Consider the following 22,528-nt stretch of genomic DNA (forward strand, 5'->3'; position numbering starts at 1 on the left):
GGAACCTCCATACTGTTCTCCATAGTGGCTGTATCAATTTACATTCCCACCAACAGTGCAAGAGGGTTCCCTTTTCTCCACACCCTCTCCAGCTTTTATTGTTCGTAGTTTTGTTGATGATGGCCATTCTGACCAGTATGAGGTGATACCTCATTGTAGTTTTGATTTGTATTTCTCTAACGATTAGTGATGTTAAGCATCCTTTCATGCGGAAATAACCCATGCTTAACACTGCTGAAAAAAGAGTTGTGGCAAAAATGCCTAAAGTTTTGACGATTTAGGAGTTAAATTTGTAAGGTATACTCTTTCTGGCAGGTGACGTAGAGCCCATAAGAGCTGTAATAGAACCATGTTCTAGGAAAGGATTCTGCCATTTGAATTTTATATACCTGGTTCCCTTATGCTGAGTGAGCTTCTCCATAGCCAGCATATTTCTTTGATAATTTTCTTAAACTGTGTTGCCTGGAAGGGAGCCAGGATGGAGCAATAGGTTGAGGCATAAGAATGGGTCAACCTGAAAAGGAAAGGCTAATAAGATATGGGCTGTCTTCACTGCAGATTCCCTCAGCCTAAATTTATTCACCATTTATGTGAATAGCATAAAAATAAAATATCAAGGGCTTCCCTGGTGGCGCAGTGGTTAAGAATCCGCCTGCCAACGCAGGGGACACGGGTTCGAGCCCTGGTCCAGGAAGATCCCACATGCCGCGGAGCAGCTAAGCCCATGCACCACAACTACTGAGCCTGCGCTCTGGAGCCCACAAGACACAACTACTGAGCCCACGTGCCACAACTACTGAAACCTGCGTGCCTAGAGCCCGTGCTCCACAACAAGAGAAGCCACTGCAGTGAGAAGCCTGCGCACCGCAACGAGGAGTAGCCCCCGCTCTCCACAACTAGAGAAAGCCCGCGCGTAGCAACGAAGACCCAACACCGCCAAAAATAAACAAAATAATTTAAAAATTAAAATAAAATATCAAAAGTAAATAGAATTGGCTACCATTTACAGAGTACCCACATGAACTCATTCTCATAAGAACCCTATGAAATGTAGATGAGGAAACTGAGAAATTAAGTACTTTTTGTAAATTCAATCAGTTAGTTAGTAAAGGGCATAGATTGGATTTATTCCAGATCTAGTAGTGCAAAGTAACAAATGGATGAATAAAAAATTTTGTACCAGAAGTTCAACCAAGTCTTTGGGGAAGCTTAGGCAGCCATGATCTCATTTATAAGATCATTAAAATTTAGGTTCCTGGATTAATAATGTCCCATGCCTTATTGCATGCTCTTTGAGAAACATAATGCACAGGCTCTTTGAGAAACATAATTAGGTTTAGGTACCCAAGACTGGTTTCATTTGCTTTCTCCTCCTCCTCCGGTAGACCCACCTCTGCTGAGTAGATGCCTGGTGTGAGCCACCTAACAAACAGCTCTAGTACTAAGACCGTGTCACTTTGTGTGATGTCCAACTACTCTCCCTACCCCTTCCATCAAGACAGTTTCCTGATCAGTGCAAAATTGTGACTACATTTAACTAAGCCAGACTATGAATGGCAATCTCAGCTTACTTTCAGATGTGATCATTATTTTATGCACTTATATTTAGTCCTCTGTTCCTATCACTGTTGTTCTGTGTTATGCCTTATGTCTTTAACGCCTTGAAGACAAGGTTAATACTTGTTTATTTCATTGTTAGCATAGCTTTGCATACAATTAGGAACTAAATAAATTCTTATGGTGACATTGTTTTTTTGTAAGCCAGAAGTTTATTGATTAATTTTATTTCATTTGACTATCTTAACATTTAACTAGTGTGCTGGATTGTTTTAATTTGCAACTATACAAAAATGATTTTTTTCGTTAGAATAATTTTGCCCAAATAAAGAAAATTGGATAATCTTAATACATAATTCTTAATTTAAAGAGATGATTTTTGATACATGATATAAAGTTCTTCTTTATGTAATTCTTGGTATATCTTTAACTTATTCATCATTATATTAGTTACATAAAAACTGTGCCATTACTCTATACATAACTGATTTGCTCTTCAGTTTTGTCACCTTCATTTTCGGTGAGAAGTGTATCTAGTAAAATGATTGATGAAGACTGAATGGTTGAACTTCGGAGCCTCATTGGGCTCTGGTACATGGCAGGATTAATGCCATTTCGCATTCTATGATTCATAAAAAATTTAGAGTTCTCTGCCATTGGATTCTGGAAGTACACATTACCGGAGCATTTTCTGAGAGTTTTTACTGATTTCGTGGCCCGGTAATTGCAGGTGATGTACCGGCCAAATGCATCCCGAAATGTCTTGTTGAAGAGGGTGTAGACCAGAGGATTCACCCCTGAGGAAACATAGCCTATCCACACAAATATCTCCAGGAGCATTTTGAGAGTAGTCTGGTTGCAGGAATCACATAAAGCTAAAGTTATATTTGTAATAAAAAAGGGGCACCACATAAGCAAAAAGAGGAAAAACACAATCCCTAGAACCTTTGAGGCTCTCTGTTCATTGGAAATGGTCTGCACTGACTTTTTTCCTACTGTGGACGTTCTTCGCATAAGTATGTCATCACTTGCATTGGGGAGGGTTTTGTCCTTGTGAGAACCATCCAGCATTGCCACTTTTTCTGGTGATGAGCAAGTTGTTTCATCCCTTTGGAACACTGTGGACACAGTCAACCACATTAGGCGTTGAGGTGGCTTGTTTTTGACCAAGTAAGCTTTCTTCTGTAAAGCATGGATAGTGAGAAAGTAGGTGACAATCATGATCACCAGAGGTGTAAAGAAGGAAGCCAATGAGCCAAAGAGCATGAAATTGCCAAAGCGATCCTTTGTCAGCCCACAAGTGATGTTGTTTGGGTTACCCACATCAGTGTCTATACCTTTAATAGGGACTGGAATGGCAATGCCTAAGGAAGAAGAAACAAGGTAAATTGAGTTACTTTATGACCTTTGACTCTTAGATTAGGTCCTTTTAAAGTTTATCTTACTGACTTTACCCTATTAGTGTATTGTAATTCCTGGTACCCACAATGCAGAATCTGTCAAGCAATAAATCAATGGAAGATTTGACAAATAGAACCTAAATAAGCAAACCTGCTGTTTTTAAAGAGATTGGTTAGTGGTTTCAGTTTTATAATTAAAGCTTCCCTAAAACCATAGTGTATACATGAAATAGTAGAGAATGTCTTCATTTATTCTCCATTTCTCATTATCTATTTTTGTTTGTTGATCTATCCCAAGTTAAGGAAAAGAATTCAGAAGAGAAGCTGCTTTTATCTTAATATCCAGTGTAGTTGAGCTAAAGAGACTTAAGAATACATTCATGCAATATCTTAATTCTGAATAGATACCTATTTTATAATCTTTGAGGTTACACAGTTTCGTTTAACAGACAGTTTTATCTTTTGATATTTGTGAATGTCTTTTAACCTTTTCTTTCTGACTTCTTAGGGAAAACTAAGGGTTCACTGTTTTTTTTTCAAATGCTACTTAAAAATTTGAGAGCGAGTGGATCATGAAATTTACTTGCTTTTTTAAAAAATTTATTTATTTTTTTATTTTTGGCTGTGTTGGGTCTTTGTTGCTGCATGCGGGCTTTCTGTAGTTGCAGTGAGCAGGGGCTACTCTTCATTGTGGTGCGCGGGCTTCTCATTGCGGTGGCTTCTCTTGTTGCAGAGCATGGACTCTAAGCACGCGAGCTTCAGTAGTTGTAGCCCGTGGGCCCAGTAGTCGTGGCTTGCGGGTTTTAGAGCACAGGCTCAGTAGTTGTGGCGCACAGGCTTAGTTGGTCCGCGTCATGTGGGATCTTCCGCGACCAGTGCTCGAACCCGTGTCCCCTGTATTGACAGGCGGATTCTTAACCACTGCGCCACCAGGGAAGCCATGAAATTTATTTCCAAGATTGAAGGTTCCTCTAATAAAAATGAAAGAAATGTACCTCATGCTAATTTTATTATACTTTAAATACCGTTAAGTAGGTCTTTAAATATGACCTTGTTTATTAGTGAAGTAGCTTATTAGCAAGACAACACAAGGGTTAACTCTAATCCTTTCCCTTTGAAACAGCAAATACTTTAAAATAAGTCTGAATTAATTGATCTTTACACCTCTAGGAAGTATCATGAAAGAATTCACTTTTATGAATCTAAAAGTACTCCTATCATCTGCACAGCCTTTTTATGGTAGCAAAGAGACCTTGACAAGAATATATTCCTCAAACCCTTTCTAATGGAGGCCACTGCTTTTTCTACTTTTCCTCAGGTATAACACCAGAAAGAGGATTCTGTATACTTTCTTTTCTACACTAGGGGTCAGCAAACTATAGCCCAAGGGCCAAATCTGGCCTGCCTTCTGTTTTTGTAAATAAAACTTTATTGGAACACAGCCATACCCATTTGTTAATGTATTATATATGGCTGCTTTTGTTCTACTGCTGCAGAGTTGAGTAGTTCTGTCAGAACCATATAGCATCTGTAAGACCAAAATATTTACTGTCTTGCCCTTTATAGAAAAACTTGGCTGGCCCCTCCTCTACCCTGTTACTTCCAGGTAATCATTACACTGTTCTTTCCCCACCCCAGAGCACTTCCCTTTTAAAGTCTATTTAAGCTACTTATACCACTCAATTCTCCATCCACATCATCTACCAACCTCCAGGATATATGTCTGTCTTCCTTAATGGTTTCAGCCCCTTGCTATAGTTTTCTATCCACTGTTAACCTTGCTATCATCTTCCATGACTTCATCCCATTTATTACTCTTCTAACACCCAATTTTATATTTCTTGAACTCTTCAACTCCAATGCACTCCTGAAGCCATCCATCCATAAGTCTACTTAAAACTACGCCATAGGGACTTCCCTAGTGGCGCAGTGGTTAAGAATCTGCCTGCCAGTGCGGGGTACACGGGTTCGAGCCCTGGTCCAGGAAGACCCCACATGCTGTGAAGCAGCTAGGCCCGTGCACCACAACTACTGCCTGGGCTCTAGAGCCCGTGAGCCACAACTACTGAGCCCACGTGCCACAACTACTGAAGCTTGTGTGCCTAGATGCTCCGCAACAAGAGAAGCCACTGCATGAGAAGTCTGCACACCACAACGAAGAGCAGCCCCCGCTCGCCGCAACTAGAGAAAGCCCGTGCGCAGCAACAAAGACCCAACGCAGCCAAAAATAAATACATTTTAAAAAAAGAAAAACTGGCCCATATCTAAAATCATGAACTCTGATAGTTCCCATTCTTGTCCTGCTACTCTTCATTACTTCTCTTTACAGTTATCTTGACATCTAGTGCATCCTTCCTTCTCTTTTCACATTCCATTAACTCCCATCAAGGCTCAGGTTACCTTCCCAACCAGCTTGTTGGTCAATGACATTTAAGTTTTCACTAGTATTTTTTATACCTTACCCTCTTATTCTCCTTTCACCTTACTGTTGTCAGATGTTACCTAGGATAACTGTAAATCCAGAAGAAGAAAGTGAGCTCTTTTTTTTTTTTTTTAGCACTTTGCAGAATTTAAAAACTGAACTAACCTCATTATTTGCCTTTTCTTTTACAAAGGCACTAAATTGTCATTGGTTCTACAACACAAAGTGTGATGAAATGAAAATGGCATTGATCTTGGCCTTTGTGCTAAAAAGCTGTTAAGTCTTTAAGCCAACTGTTTAAAACCTCTAGGTTTCTTTTCTCATCTGTAAAAGGAAAAAGTAGATTTGTAAGATCCTTCTAAGCTGTAAATTTGGGGTCATCTTTTTATTCTTTTCTTCCTGTATACTTATCACTTAGTATTAGTCCATCTTCCTGAATGCAAAGATTCTTTTTCTTATTTATCTTTGTATTCTTAGTACCTAACATATCATAGGTACTCTATAAATTTGATCAATTTATAAATTCATGTCATCCAGCCTTGATTGAGGTACCAACAGGCTGTTTATTGGCTTGATTATATTTCAGTTTCAATGTTTTAATTCTCTTAAGGAGCCATTTCTCCTATTTTCCCTCTACCTTTGCCCTATTCTCTCCCCCCGCCCACCCCCCGCCTCCACCCTACCCCAACACATACCGTTTCCCTTTCCTTCTCCCTTATCACACTGAGCTTACCAAAAAGGTATGAGTTGTTTGACATGAACTACTTTAGTTTTCCTTCTCTCCACTCTAAAATTTGGCAGTTGTCACCCATCCATGCCCTTTCCGTAGCTTCTTTTTTAGGGGCCTCGTCTATCAATCAGCCTCTGTCCCCAAAGCTAGCCTTTTCTCTCTACTTGCAGATATCTCCATTCTGAACAGAGTTTTCCTTGACCCTAATTTCTTCCCAAGCCAGACTAGTAACAGTCCTTACTTTTACCTCCAAACTTTTCAAAAGGGGGTTGGCCTTGGTATCTTTATTCCAGGAATATAAAGGTCATTTTCAATGTCTTGCTTTCTTGTTTTTTCCCCCAGCGTTCTTTTTTCTGATTAGGGAGAGAAGTCACATCTTTTTCTTGCTTTCCTTTTAGCATTTTCAGGTCTCTCTTGATTTTTTTTCCTCTTTGAATTTTTCCTTACTAGGAGAAAGTGAATCTGCTGGCAAACTGTTAATGATCATAGTAACCGTTGTGAATCTGTTTGTTTTTCTGATACTAACTTACTTAAAAGATTTGAGTTATCATTTATGCTGTACTTCATGCTAAGATACTCTAATATAGCGGCTATATTTGAGTATTAAACATGGGCATAGGGGCATAAAACAGTTTAGAAGAAATATGATTTCTCCTAAAAATTATTTCTGAACATCATTTGTATCTCTTAAAACTTGTAATTCAACATGTTCAAAACACATAGACAGTAATGCCTTTAGTCTGCGTACATATTGGTTTCCAAGGTGAATATATGAACTTTGATACCTGCATACAAAAAGTTTGGGTTCTTTTTCGTTTTGTTTTTGTTTTCCTCTTTTCCTATTTGTCTTCTTAGGTGTGATTTAAGATGCATTTCATTTTTTTTTAAATTGTTACTTTAATAAAATTTCAGGATTCTGCATGCTACCCAGACCTTAATGATCGGTTGCCAAATATGAAAACTGTTTTCAGATTTAGTCTTCCTGCATGTCAAAATCAAGCCTTGAACTTTTCTGCTTTTTCACACTTTTTGCTGATAGTGTGCTTTAGAAGCTGTATGATGAATGTAATGTTGTGAGGAGCTTGTATTGGTGTAATAGTGTCTACCAGGCCTGGTAATCTCCTAGCCAAATGGAACCAAAGGCTATATACACCACCCCACACCCTGACATTCCCCACATACCTATGGAAATTAACCACACCACTGTAATCTTGATGAATGCTGTAGCTCGTGAGTTATATTGATTGGCCTGGATTGGCTTTTTGATGGCTATGTAACGATCCACTGAAATGGCACAAAGATGCATGATGGATGCAGTAGAAAAAAGAACGTCAAGAAATAACCAGGCAGGGCATAGAACGAGTGGGAGGGGCCACATAGCCTCTGAAAGAAAGAAAGAAAAACAAAACAAAAACATATTCTCCTCAAAATGGCAGCCTTTAATCTGCAGTTTCTTTTTAAGTGATACATATTTTTTTAACCTTTTTCTGTATTCATCTGAAATTTTATGACTTAAGCTCCAAGGTAATGTTTGACTTCAGATAATGGAGTCAGTAATATTATATACATTTCTGTAGATGGTACCCTTTAAATACATTTTCTGTTTTGTATAATAATTACAGCTCTTTTCCTAAATCAGTTTAGCATTTTTAACATTATTTTGACCTTTGCTCTTTTGTGTATTCCTTTTGTGATCTTTTAAAAATGTATACAGTGGGCTTCCCTGGTGGCGCAGTGGTTGAGCGTCTGCCTGCCGATGCAGGGGACACGGGTTCGTGCCCCGGTCCAGGAAGATCCCACATGCTGCGGAGCGGCTGGGCCCGTGAGCCATGGCCGCTGAGCCTGCGTGTCCAGAGCCTGTGCTCCACAAAGGGAGAGGCCACAACAGTGAGAGGCCTGCGTACCACAAAAAACAAACAAACAAAATAAAACAAAAAAAAACATTTACCAAATAGAGGAAGCAATATAATGTGGCAAAAAGAATATTAGCATGGCAGTCTCAGTGAGGCCTAGGATTTTGGCTCACTTCTAGCATTAACTAACAGTATGATCCTTGTTTATAGCAAACTCTAATTTGGTGAAATAATTAAGTGGAATGACTTGAGTTTTCCTTTTGACAGAAATAGTTCTTAAATAAAGTTTGCAAAAGGAATGGCTTCAGATTATTCCAAAGAAAAGTGGGTTGTTACCCTTCCAATATAGTCTATCCTTCACTCTAAGCAAGGAGTGTAATAAGCAGTACAGACTTTGGTTTAAAAAGAAAATCTCATTATTAAGCGTAGTACTTTATTTAACAAATTCTTATTTAAAAAGCATTTATTCTATACCTCATACAGTCTGAAACACTTTAGAAATATTAACTTTTTAAAAAATTTCAGGTTTGGGTTAGATAGTTTTCCAATAAATTTACTTAAACGAGTATTCATACATATATGAATGTGATACACTATGCATTATACATATACTCACTACTAAATTTTGCAGTCTTAAAACAACTAAAACTTATTATAACGTTTGTCCTAGAGTATTTCAGTTAGAATCCATTTTACAAACACACACAGATTTTAGAACTTGCTATAAAAGCAAATTCCTCCTGTATAGAACAAATGTCATACATATGAGATTATATAAACCCTTTTTATGGTTTAGTTGTATGTCCACTGACATGTAAACTACTTTTCTTTTCCTGGTTTTTGCGAGTATATCTGACTTTGACAGGTATAAAATGATTGAGATAATTGAAGCGGGCGAACCAAGATAACTATCTCAGGATTTCAGGGCACCAAGAGACCCTTTAGTTGTAAACTGTTTAAATTCAGGAAGCCTGGGGGGGTGGAGAAAGGTTAGTATCCCAGACCAAAAAGAGACCATAATTTAAGGAAAGAGGTTTTAGATAGACTTGAATATGTCTTTTTCAAGACTCTAGTAGGATCTCAGTGAAAAATATTTGGATACTTCACCAAAAAAGGTAGGTAGCAAAGCTGACAAACGCACCTTTCGGTGCCTTCTGTTTCCAGAGTTGGTATGTGGCATTCTTAATAGGAATATTAAAATATTTCTTTTTAAAACGAAATCAGTATGAATTTTTTATTGAAAAAGGATAAATGCTTCCTTGGTACTTGGTTCCATGTTCAGCAGATTCTTTCAAAAGGATTTAAAGCACTAGGTGGAAGGAGTAATTCATACTTTTAAGTAAATTACTTTAATCAGACTTCTCCTACTTCACTGAATTGGGAGTGGGGATAAGGGACAGAGATGATAAATTATAGTCATTGAGCTGGAAGAGACCTTAGAGATTATATCATTGATTTTGCAGATGAGTAAATTCTGGTACAATTAAGTCTTTGAATATGAGAGGGAGCATTTATTTATCAAAATTTAAATGTTAATTGAAAGTGTTCTTTAGGGCCTTGCTACTCAAGGTGTGCTCTTCAGATCAGCAAGGATCAGCATCACCTAGGAACTAGTTAGAACTGCAGGCTCTTGGTCCTCGTCCCGTAGGTACTGAATCATACTGCAGTTGAAGGAAATACCGAGGTGATCTGTATGCAGATTAGTGTTTGAGAAGCACTGCTTTCTTGAAAAGGTTGTGTATTGAGTTTGCTGGCGTAGGATAAGCACTCAGAATTCCTCATAGAAACGAACTTATGGAAGACCACTCAAAATAAACAAAGAAAGTATGGCAGAGAAACTTGTGTTTAGAATGAATCTAATCAATCAGACTTTCTCCCTCTTAGCCGTAGTGTTCAGTTTTCCTGTTAACTAGTGGAAGAGGACCTTGAACAAAGGCAGCAATGTACTCTTTGACCTGAGCTTAAGCAAACTTATGGTCTAGAGTGGAAAGAATCATATATGACAGATAGTTCTGCAGTGGAGGCTGCTTGAAGTGAGGCTTCATCTTAAACTATCCTGAAGTTCAGATTTAGAACTGAGTAGGAAGTAGAAAAATACTCAAGCCTAGATCTACAACCAGAGATGTTAATCATAGTTAAGGATTTTAAAAGGCAGATGATTAATGTCTTTTATCTTAGGCTTCCTTTTTTTAAATGCATGCTCTTCATCATCTTTTAAAGTGGGTTGCTAATAAATTTAAACTTGCCTATTTCGCTATTCTAATTATGGATTATATTTTTTTTAATTAAGGTCTGGAAAATTCTAGTCATAAATCTAGTAGCCGTGAGTAGGAAGCCACAATAGAATTCTCATTTGAAAAGTACATGTCTTTAGAATTGAACTGCCTGACCCACATACTTCTAAAGGTGAGCTAAGAGGGAAAGCTCTTTAGTGCTGGTTTTAGTTAAGCCTGTGAAACTTTGTTAGCTTCCTTTTCCAACATAATGAATTTATTTTATAAACTCCAATTTTGGAACAGAAAGTGGATAGTGGATATTAAAATTAATGCAGATCATTAAAATTTTATTACTTGAGTGCTTTCTTAATTGATAACAGTAGAGATGTTGAAACGTGATAGTGAAATTTAAGAAAGAAAGAGACTGAGGTTTAGAATTAAGAGTGATGGATCTTTTTGATTAACCTTTATGATTCCAAGTTTCATGAAATACTAGTGAATAGACTGTTTTTATGAAACTAATATAAAACTAACAGATGACTGCATTAAATAGAAATCTTTTATACAAAGCTAAAATAATTGCCTAAGTAGAAATCACGTAATACAATAATTTATACAAGTTAGGGCTTCCCTGGTGGCGCAGTGGTTGCGCTTCCGCCTGCCGATGCAGGGGAACCGGGTTCGCGCCCTGGTCTGGGAGGATCCCACATGCCGTGGAGCGGCTGGGCCCGTGAGCCATGGCCGCTGAGCCTGCGCGTCCGGAGCCTGTGCTGCGCAACGGGAGAGGCCACAACAGAGGGAGGCCCGCATACCACAAAAAAAAAAAAAAAAATTTATACAAGTTAAAAACAGTTCTAGACATTCTCAGTTTATAAAAGGACTTTTTCTAGTCCAGGTATTTTCATTCTAAATAGTATTAATTTGATAAGCTCAAGGTCAGAAAAGTTTTTCACTATTCAGAGTAACTGAAAAAGGTTAACTTGGTATGGTAAGATAGGTTAGCTATTCAAAAACTTATATGTTATTTTTATTAGGAGTTTTAATTTGTTTTAATGTTTTATAATTTCATTTATTTGTCATAATGTATTATGTCTAACTTATTTCCATAAGAATGTAATGTATTATTTTAAATGGAGCATAAAAAGAAAGAAAGAATCTAAGGGAAATAAGTTATCGGGTACTTAAACTAAATTAATTGCTGCTGGGGCTCTAAATTAGACTTTTTAAAATAAAAGCTAATACAGAAAGGGGAAGACATTTAAATTGTACAGTATTTGTTGTCCCACAAAAAGAAAGCACACAACGTTTCTCTGAAGAACAAATCCCATTTCCCGCCTTGCTGCCCTATCCACTTCATTAAACTCAAAGAGGAATTTACCTCCAATAAGGTTTGAATAATGGCATTTCTTTGGGTGCCTAAAATAATTAAAATTATAGGAGCAAAACAAGTCTTAGATGAGTCTCGGATCATGGACAGTTTGTTATTTATCTAAAAATATTAGTAGCACAAATATCTTGTTTAAGATGAAGACTTGTGTGCTGTAAGTACCATCATACATAAGGGGTGGTAGAATTGCCATTCAGCTACATATGTTTCTATTTGTCTCCCAAGGAAGGTTCAGTAACTTCTTAGACCTATGTCTAATATCTTCCTCAGAAAATATGTCTGGCAGTCATTTCAAGGATTCATGCAAGTATTGGTTAAGACCCACGTATTCTGTATCATTTAATATGAACTATAACCTTAAAAAAATGTTGGGTTCTGCCTTGTCCCTAGAGAAAATTTTATGGCCCTCCTGTTAGATCGAGTTATTTAAGATATAAATGTTGTCTTTGCCAAATATTATAGTTTTGGTTGATATAATTTCTAATTTCATTTGAGAAAGCAGAGTAACAGAGGGTAAGAGTGTGAATTCTAGAATCAGTTCTCCTAGGTTCAAATTGTATCTCTGCCACTTACTTATTCCTATGTCCTCTCTTGTAAAATGGGGATGATAATAATAATACTGATTTTATAGAGTTTCTTTGAGGATTAAATGCAATAATACATGTAAAGTGTTTAGAACAATATCTGGCACAGAGAAAGCACTCAGTAAATGTTAGTTCTTATTACTATTATTGTTTGACAGAAACTAGCCAACTAGCCCAACCATTAAAACACCCCCACTTAGAAACAGTGAGCCATATCATCAGTATAAAACCTGGTATGTTTGTCTTCCTGCCTGCTGTAGCAAGAGTGCGTGCATCCAATTAAACTTAAAACTGTACTTCAAAAAAAGGGCATGAGAACATGTTTAACTGTTCAACTTTTAATTAAATTTGTCATGAAAGTATGCCTTTTACTAAAGTTGAATTTTAACTATGTTATATATGTGGCAAAGAAGCATAAGTAACCTATGTGCATTGCCAAACATTGCCATGCCTTTTTGTTTTTTTGTTTTGGGTTGTTTGTTTGGCTTTCTTTCTAACTGGTATAAAAACCTGAATTTTTAAACCATAAACTCCATTTCTTGATGAGGTAAACTAATTTTCATCTGAAACCTGCTTATCCTTTGGGTAAGTTTTTAGTTTGGAAAGCTGAGTTATGTCATTAGTTTGGAAAGTAATTGACATTAATCTCTGAATCTGGCACATAAAAGATTTCCCTTTTGAGGATTTAAAGACTATTTTTAAAGCCATTCCAAGAGGACTGTGTCCGTTGAGGTAAATAGTTCATGAATGTATTGGAGCAGGACAAATCCTAAATGGCTCTAATGTCCAAAAAGGACATAGTTTTCAAGTACATGTTTTTTTTTAATCTCAGAAATTCTTACGTTTCTATATTTATCTTCTGGAAAAGACAGACCTAGATCAGTGCTTAAATTTTTATTACGAACCTTCTGCTTTGTTTTTGTTATTCTTGTTTTTTCATTACATTTGAGCATATGAGGTATCCTGGGGTTAGATGTCCAATATAGTGTTTTAAGCATTTCAAGTGATTTAATACTTATGAAAATTTTTCCTTGGTTTTTAAAAAAATGTCCACTTTCCAAAAACAAGTGCCTTTAATTGCTTTGCTCCCTCATTTAAGAATTAAGTAGAGCAGCATTTCACTGCATAAATGAATAACTGATTTTCATTTCGTTTACGTTTTTAAAAAAATGTCCACTTTCCAAAAACAAGTGCCTTTAATTGCTTTGCTCCCTCATTTAAGAATTAAGTAGAGCAGCATTTCACTGCATAAATGAATAACTGATTTTTTTTTCTTTTACTGCTATACATTTATCTCATCTCTGGTGAAACTCACATCCAAACTAAATCTTATATTTAAGTATATAAACCCTTTGCATGTTGTACTGATACTTGCCAATTATTAGTGCCTAAAACATGCTGGGACCTACTTGACAATTTCATGATATTGGCAATGGAAGATGTAGCATAACCATTTTACATACAAGGTGATTGAACTCTGATATGTTGTTAAGTGACTTGCCTAAGCCAATACAAGAGAACAGGATTCAAAGCCTAGGGTATCTTGCTTCAAACCCCCATCTTTCAGCCATTTTATACACCCTCTTTCAACTGTACTACAGATACTGTTTCAACTTACAGATCATGAGACATGGATTAAAACTTGTTGTAAATAAGCCAGTAATGACCAATGAATGACAAAATGCTGTATTTTCTCCCTTTACATTTTTAATCATTTATTTCATGAGAGCAGGCGAAGTTCAGAGACGTTCTTAAACTGTGAATAATCTGTCTTTTTTATATTGGCATATGATGTTCTGTTTTCCTTTGTGTCCTACTCAAGTATTTCTAAGCTAAGCAACTTCAAGCCTTATGTTATAAGTTACTAATTTGTGATCATGATTTTTAAGAATTATAGACAAGACAGTAAAAAACTGGAAAGTAAAGGTTAAGTCCAATGCTCCCCAAGAGGAAGAAGTGACAGAAAAGTTGATGTAGCACAATTTATTTGAAAGACCTGTTATGCCTGCCAGTCGTAATAATCTTGGAAAAATAGAAATTCAAATAATATATAATCAAATATTATACAAATTATTGGTTGAATAAAATGTTTCTCAGTGTAAAAGCCACTTTAAAATTTTCAATGCTCTCCTTTTTTTTAAACTACATTTTATTAGAATATAAAGTTTCAGTGTTACTTTCATTGAATTTCCCTGAGATAACTAAAATAACTTATGTCATTCATAGTGGTAATTAGTTTGTTTATGTTTACAGAGCCAGGGACACTTTTGTTTGTACAGACTTCAGAAGTTCTGAAGATTATCCCTATAATGAGAGAAAAACACACAAAATCTACTCCTGCATTTTAAGATTACAGAAATTCTTATAAATGCATTAATTTAGAAAATCTTAGTATTTGTTAACACATGAAAGGCTATCAAAAAAATCTTAGTATTTGAAGTCAGGTCCCCATTTATAATATGTGCAGTTCCCAATTTATGAATGCATCCTCTTGAAGCTTTTTAGAGGGCAACATGCATTTTCTCATACATTTTCTCATAGAAATAGAATAATGTTTTCAATAATGAATTAATGCAGTAATATTTTAAATAGTGGTTAAGTTCCCAGGTTAGTTTATTTTAAAAAATCTACTAACCTTTCTATATAGCTTAATTACTGATAGTAGAAGTGTTTCAGTCTAGGAAAGAGTTTATTTTGTAATTAAAAATTTACATTTGAAAGAAGGAAATGAGGTTAAAAATGTAATAATTATTTCAGACATAGGAAGACATTCTACATATTGTGTTAAAATATGTTGGATTTTCTGCTGACTCTTATAGCTAAGAATATCTTGGGCCCCAAATATTTAAATATAAACTTAGTTTTCAGCTGCTATATACCTACTGTTTTCCTGTGGAATACATGGGATTATCACTGTTGTCTGCTTTTGTGTTTTGTTTGTCAGCTTACTTTAATGCCATGAAACTTTGCCTTTTAAGATTCCTTAACTGTTTAGCTGTTGATTTAAGTATCTATCACAGTATTTTGCAAAGACTAATAGATGTTTGAAGGACTCATGGATTTTAAAGTTAAAATTCACTTCAATCTCATTTATTCAACATAAGGTCAATTAAATTTTGTGGTAGTATGAGATGAGCATTTTAACATTTTTTGTACACCTAGCAAAGCACAATTTAAAGAGTGATATGATACATTAAACTGTTGTGTGCATGGAGATAAGAGTTTGAATCAATGCCTATACAGTCTTTACCATATACGCATAAATGTTCCTGCATAATCCTGATTTATTTCTTTTCAACTTTATTCAGAATTAAGATTGTTTAGGTTCTCCTTTAGAGTAAGATTTCTTAATTATTTTCCATGGTTATGTGTAGCACTAGATTATTCAAAAGGTTGCAAATTTGTAAAAGGGAGGGGTATAGACAGGCAATATTAATGATTAGAGAGTCTTCTAAAGCAGAAAACCTTATTCATTACTGCATGTCCTGCCACAGAATTTAAAGCCTGGATAAGTGTTGATTTAGAATGGGAAGTTTTAGCCCATCACCATCTGATTTATGGGGGATCAAGTACTTAATTTTAGATATCTTTCTGTACTTACTTATAAAAATGTAACATTTAAACCTGAATACCATAGTTTGAATGGCAGTTTTTCTTCACCTTCTAATATATATTCTAGTTAATAAATTTTACTTCTATAACCTGAAATATTTTTATCTTCACCAAATAAGCAATTCCAAGAAGCCCTATCTGCTACAAATAATCATTTTTCTTAAGCAATTAATGAATGGAATATCAATTAATGTCAAGCATTAAATAAGTTAAATATTCTCTTAATGCTGATTCTTAAGAGCCCTCATCATCAGAATTATTTGTGTTTACCCAAATTCTCTAACTAGAGATGATATGCATGAATAGGAAACTACTTATATCATTTTAATATCGTTATCTTTTTTATCGATGTTATAACTAAGATTTCAGTTCTAATTATATTTTAAATTATTGTAATAACTCAGGTTTTGATCCCTTATTTTAGTAACTTAGAGGTCTGATTCCTCTAACATATATCAAGGACACAAATGGTCAGAAATCATAAAAATTAAACAGATGGATCATCTCTTGAGATGCTCTGAGCCAGACCATTCCTTCAGCAACTAAATATAGATTTTTGGTAACAAGACACACGTGTAAGACTTGTATTTAAGTCTTAAGTACGCAAACTATAAAGAGATATAACAAGACTTTTTAGAACAATTCCAATTTAAATTGGGGTTTAGAGATTTATATTGGAATTTAGTGATTCAAAGACCTTATTATTAATAATTAACCCAGCACATTAACTGTCACAGCAGTGCCCTAGATATTGCTTTATCAAGGAAAAAAAAAAAGTACTAGTAATGGGGTAAAGTATAGGTCTGTTCTTCACAATAATTTTTAGGTAATGTATGCAGAATATATGAATATTGCTAACTTGGATGACTTTTTAAATGATTTTGTTAGGTGGCTGAGGAGGGAATGGAATTGTTTCCAAGAAATTATTTTTTGCTCTTTAAAACTGATTATCAACCATAGAAAATGATGAAAAATGAGGGACTGTTTACTCACTGTACCTTTAAATAGTCCAAGTCCATATTTAAAGATTAAATGAGTATCCATTTCTCTAATAGTATACCATAGTTCGGTGGTTTGATGGCAGGAACAAAGTGAAATACTTACCAAACATTATTGTCAAGAGGGCAATCGGCATCACAAACAATCCAACTAGCAAATCAGCCACTGCCAGTGACATTAGGAAATAATTGGTAGCATACTGTAACTTTTTCTCCAGTGCAACAGCCAGAATAACAAGGATGTTTCCACCAATTGTGGGTATTATCACCATGAGTATCAGAAGAGCTGCCCAGCGCAGCTTATTTCCCTGTTCCTCAACAATCTGTTTCATTTCGTCTGGTATCGATTCTGTCTGTAATCCAGACCAGTTAGAAGAGATCAAGTGGTCAAATGAGCTCTGCAAAATGTGCTCAGGAATTGTGCGTTGTTCGAATATTCTATAAGAGAGAGCCATTTGTTGTTTTTCTTTAATTTGATCCGATTCCAGACAGTGGTCAGCATGGTCAGTAGCTAAGCTGGTCATCTGCGTTTTTAAGCCTTTATACCCATGCCAAACACTCAAGGCCAAAGTTGACTCCTTCCTTAAAAAAAGAATTTCAAGTTCTATAAAATGAGAGCATACATACAGTTGTCCATGCCTGTAGGTAAGGCCCAAGTGTTCAGTATTCTGCAGAGGTTCAGGTTTCAGAAGGCTTAGTGAAAGAAACTGATAGCTGTGGAAAAAAAAGACTATTTTTGGTTTCTCTCTCTCCCTCTTTTTTTTTTCTTGTAGTGGTGGAGTCGAGTTTGAATTTGAATGCCAGAGAGTTCCCCCTAGATATAAAATATGTCAATTGCATTATTTTATTTCTTTATTTTCAAAACCCAGTTTAAAAAAACAGTTGAATTTATTAGTAGCCCCTCCCTTCTCAATAGGTCTCTTGTGCATTTGTGACAATGCAGCCAATCCTCATAAACGTATGCCTGGTATGCTCCAATTAATGAAACGAGATATATTAATTTTTTCAGTGGTATAATAAAAACCTAGGTGTTTCCTGACCCTTGAATGTCTTTTTACCTTTACTTTAGAATATGTACAGAAGATTAGAAACATCAGAGCACCAAATAGTTCTGAATAGAACTTTTCATACACGCTGGCCATCTACCTAGAAACACTCCAAGCCCCACTAACGTATAAATAAATGATTTACCTGCTAGGAATCCTTATTTGTAATTGGGTTTTGTCTGAGCAGGTTTATTTTAATACTGATATAAATGCCATTTTTGTAAAACATTTTAGAACTCCTTTAGTTTGAAAGAAGGGGAGAAAATAAGTATTACTAGAATCCAGAAAATTGTTTTTACTTATTTCATCTTTCAAAGAAAGCATGTTTCTGCAACAAATATTTTCCAAATTTATCACTTTATGTTTACCGCTTTATGCCAAATTTGAACCAGTTCTTTTTTGGTTTTAAGTAGTAATTTTTTTCTTAACCTTCCCAGTTTCCGAGGGAAGGAGGGGAAGCTGAGAGGAAGATTAAATCATTTATTCATAAAATCTACAAATCCCACATTAAAAATCTCCCCTTTAACATTTGTAAATTTTTCATTTTGGTTTTTTTAACCACTGAATAGAAATAAAAGATTATGGTAGCAGAGTTTGTGAAGAAAGAAAAAAAGAAAACTCTTTAGATCAACTCTATATTTATTTGTTAAATACTTACCTCTTGCTTGCTGTTTACTCTCCCAAGTATGTCATCTTATCTGCTCATTAGACCTGCTTGCTGCTGTGACTGAAGTCCTCCTCCCATTGACTTATTCTGAGCCTCCAGCACTGGTGCTTGAAAGCAATGAAACAAATGTGTTGTATAGCTGTAAGCGTGCCAAGGAGGTTATTTCATCTTTGATACATTCATTTTTAGAGAGTAGCAGCGTTCATTATAATTCATAAAATCACTAGTTAAGTATGTTGAACCAGTTCATGACCCTTATTCAAGTTATATTCTTAAGAGCTCTCTTTAATATTGGGGGAACTGTAATAAACTCTGTCATTTTAGCTTAACGTAGTTTTGTTTTAGATTAACCCTAGGCTGTTTTTCCCATTTGAGAAAGAATAAGATACAATCTAGAGATACTAGAGCTTTAATTCTGTGAAGGTTCTGCCCAGTGAACCTTAGAGTGATTTCCAGAGCTCTGATTTCTACCAGTGAAACAAGATTCTTATCCAGCTTTTATGCCTTTGTTGTGGAACACAATTAATTTGCTCTGGTTACAACCTTATATAGAAGAACACAGAAAGGTTTGAATTCTGCATGCTTACATAAGTTTTAGAAGAGACTTTTTCATTGCTTGCTTTTAAAAAGATGGCCTCTGGATTTGGGAGTTGGTTCATTGGCAGTTTTTTTTTTTTTTTTTTCACAGATATTTTGGGGAAAGTATGTGATATATAATGAAAATATATTTCTGCCTTATTTCAGAAAATTAGTGTAAAAGTCTTATCAGCTATTCTATCTGAGTTTTCCTTAAACTGTAAGACTAGCTTAGTACTAGAACTTCAGCATTCTCAAGGTTTCCTTTTAAAAGATCATCATAGGGGACTTCCCTGGCGGTCCAGTGGTTAAGAGTCTGCACTTCCAGTGCAGGGGGGCACGTGTTTGATCCCTGGTCAGGGAACTAAGATCCCGCATGCCGTGTGGCGAAAAATAAATTAAGATCATCATAGATTGCTCATATTTTTAAATTATTTAATTAGTTCTACATTGGCAACAGCATTTATGCCCTGTTTCAAATTTGTATTCCTTACCTTGTGTGAAAGTTATTGGAAAATATTTTGTTCATTTCGGTTCTACTGAGCACTTCAGATTTTATTCAATATTTGCTGTTTTATTTTAACTCAAAATTCAATATTTTAGAAAAAATATTTACTAAGAATTTTGGGTGAAAACGAATAAAATAATCCTCAAGAACAATCAGATGGATTTTAATGTGCCAGAATTCCTCTTCAAGACTATGAAAATATCTTAAAATACTGCTTTATTCTGAACCACAATTTGACCCCTCTGCTCATGCAGGCAGATAGGTATCTGCAAAACAAGTAATGTCAGATTGAAAATAGCATCATTATATTTAATGAAAAGACTTGTATGAAAGAAACCTTCATTGATTTGTGTTTACAGATAAATTTATTAAAATATTCATTTAGTATATTATAAAAATACCAAAAATTATTATTTTATAATACTGTGCCAATACTGACCCTTCTCACCCACATTCACTCACTTTCTTTTTTAAAAATATTTATATATTTATTTTATTTTTGGCTGCATAGGGTCTTAGTTGCAGCACGCGGGATCTTGGTTGCAGCATGTGGGATCTTTTCGTTGTGGCACTCAGGCTCCAGAGCACGCGGGCTCTCTAGTTGTGGCTCGCATGCTCAGTAGTTGAGGCGCATGGGCTTAGTTTCCCCACGGCGTGTGGGATCTTAGTTCCCCTGCCAGGGATCGAACCTGCGTCCCCTGCATTTGGAAGGCGGATTCTTAACCACTGGACCACCAGGGAAGTCCCTCACTTTTTTTTTTTTTTTTTTTTTTTGTCGTACGCGGGCCTCTCACTGTCGTGGCCTCTTCCGTTGCGGAGCACAGGCTCCGGACGCGCAGGCTTAGCGGCCATGGCTCACGGGCCTAGCCGCTCCGCGGCATGTGGGATCTTCCCAGACTGGGGCACGAACCCGTGTCCCCTGCCTCGGCAGGCGGACTCTCAACCACTGCGCCACCAGGGAAGCCCCCCTCACTTTTTTTTTTAAACCTTAACTAAAAGTAATTAAAATTGGTTCTTGGAATGTTTTTATTTTATTTTTCTATTTTTAATTAGTTTAATGGCTAAAGGACATAACTAGTTAGAACAACTGCTTATTTGGCAACCTTGAGGTATTAGAAGCATAGCTGATAATCAGAGAGAAAGCAAAATAATAATAATAAAAGGGTATAAGAATCTCTCAGTTGGCAAATAACTAAACCTGTGCTCTAAAACCTCATGCACATTAGGCAGAAGGCTGTCTGTAAGTCCCGACTCCAAATCTTTTTGCTCTAAACACACTCACAAAAATTTCTCTCCCCCATCTTTAATGAAAAACGTTTGCACATGGTGGTAAATCTAAACAGTACAAAAGAATATCCATTGATAAATTCACTCTTGAGATGGTTTTTGTTGTTGTTGTTGTTTTAATATTTGAGACAGTTTTAACAAACACGTTTCCTTCCCTTCTCCAGAGTAGAGTAACAAATTAAGAGGTGGACAAGCACTTTGGTAATAGCAAACAGGGCCAATTAAAAAAACAGGAATTAAAAAGTGTAGGCATGTAGGTCTACTCAGAATAGAGACTTGTAGCTCACATAACTCAGCCCTCCACAACTCTGTGGTATAATAATTGTTATCATAGTGTTGACTACCATATATTTAATAAAGGTTAAATCATCTTTATTCAGCTCTGTTTTGGATGACAGGAATACATGAAATGCATTTTTAAAAAATTTTCATCCAAAATGACAAAAAATGTAAAAGTATGATTCTAAATGGTAGAGTGAGATTTCAAATATCTGGAAACTTTTATTAGTGTAGAATATCTCATTTACCAAGAACTCCAGATAAATTAATTCTTACTAAAGTAGCTTAAAGGTCATACTCAAACTCTAATCTGACCATAACCAAAACACCTAATTGGTGCCTTTTTTTCTAAAATACTTATTTTTATCCCTGATGCCTTTTAATTTATTGAACAGATTCTGTCTTCTACTTAAAGGGGCAGTCTAGTATCTTTTATAGGTTTAGGAAGACAACTTAAATATCAGTCAAAGATATTTTTTATCTCTCAGTCATAGTATCTTTCAAACACTAACACACTAAGGAATTTTTGACAATATGTGGATTGTGTCCACTACATATTCATTCATTTGCGAAGTATTCATTGAGTTCCGTTAGCTAGTGGAGATACAGTGATGAACAAGACAAACATTTTCTGTCTTTATATCAATATAATTTATAATTTTATGAGGGGGGCAAACGCATATGTTGATAATTATAATATAGATATGGTACAGCTAAGACTAACTCACTTCAGCAGGGCCCTCGGTGCAGCTCAAATATTTCTTGGCTTTTTTTTTTTTTTTTTTAATTCCTTTCTTGTTCACTCTCTTTGATGAGATAAGTGAAAGAGCTAAAACTTTGCTCATTCTTCCCTGATGACTGAATTTACCTCTTATTATTATTTATTTATTTATTTATTTATTTTTGGCTGTGTTGGGTCTTGGTTGCTGCGCACGGGCTCTTTCTAGTTGTGGCGAGTGGGGGCTACTCTTCCTTGTCGTGCGCAGGCTTCTCTTGTTGCGGAGCATGGGCTCTAGGTGCTCAGACTTCAGTAGTTGTGGCACGTGGGCTTAGTTGTTCCACGGCATGTGGGATTTTCCCAGACCAGGGCTTGAACCCGTGTCCCCTGCATTGGCAGGCAGATTCTTAATCACTGCGCCACCAGGGAAGTCCCTGACATCTTATTTTAATGAAAGACCAATCTGAAAGCTCTGTCACGTTTCAACTTCTTTAAATGTCTTTCTTTTCATCCCACCCTATCGTTTGGGATCATGTTGTCATTCCTCTTTACCATAACTAACTTCTACTTAAATCCTTAGTCCCAACTCTTTATGGTAATTCTTTGCAATCTTGCTGAATAAAGTATCTTCTTTTTCACACATAGAATCCATGTCTTGAATATTCATTTTCTCAGCTTTAACTTCTTT

The 22,528-nt window shown here is 35.8% G+C and overlaps 2 protein-coding genes across 2 annotated transcripts in view; one reads left to right on the forward strand and one right to left on the reverse strand.

Annotated features, from left to right (window-relative positions):
• Nucleotides 1–22,528, forward strand: part of PSMD1 (proteasome 26S subunit, non-ATPase 1) — a 106,839-nt gene that overhangs the window by 34,482 nt on the left and 49,829 nt on the right. The window lies entirely within an intron of this gene.
• On the reverse strand, nucleotides 7–17,577 carry HTR2B (5-hydroxytryptamine receptor 2B). Its single transcript, XM_007107995.4, has 3 exons — nucleotides 16,866–17,577; nucleotides 7,292–7,492; nucleotides 7–2,921 (listed from the first exon to the last, which is right to left on the reverse strand). Exons 1-3 carry the CDS (start codon nucleotides 17,281–17,283, stop codon nucleotides 2,032–2,034), a joined length of 1,509 nt encoding a protein of 502 aa, XP_007108057.2. The 5' UTR covers nucleotides 17,284–17,577; the 3' UTR covers nucleotides 7–2,031.

This window comes from Physeter macrocephalus, chromosome 2 (genome assembly GCF_002837175.3).
Source record: "Physeter macrocephalus isolate SW-GA chromosome 2, ASM283717v5, whole genome shotgun sequence".
NCBI classification, from domain to species: domain Eukaryota; kingdom Metazoa; phylum Chordata; class Mammalia; order Artiodactyla; family Physeteridae; genus Physeter; species Physeter macrocephalus.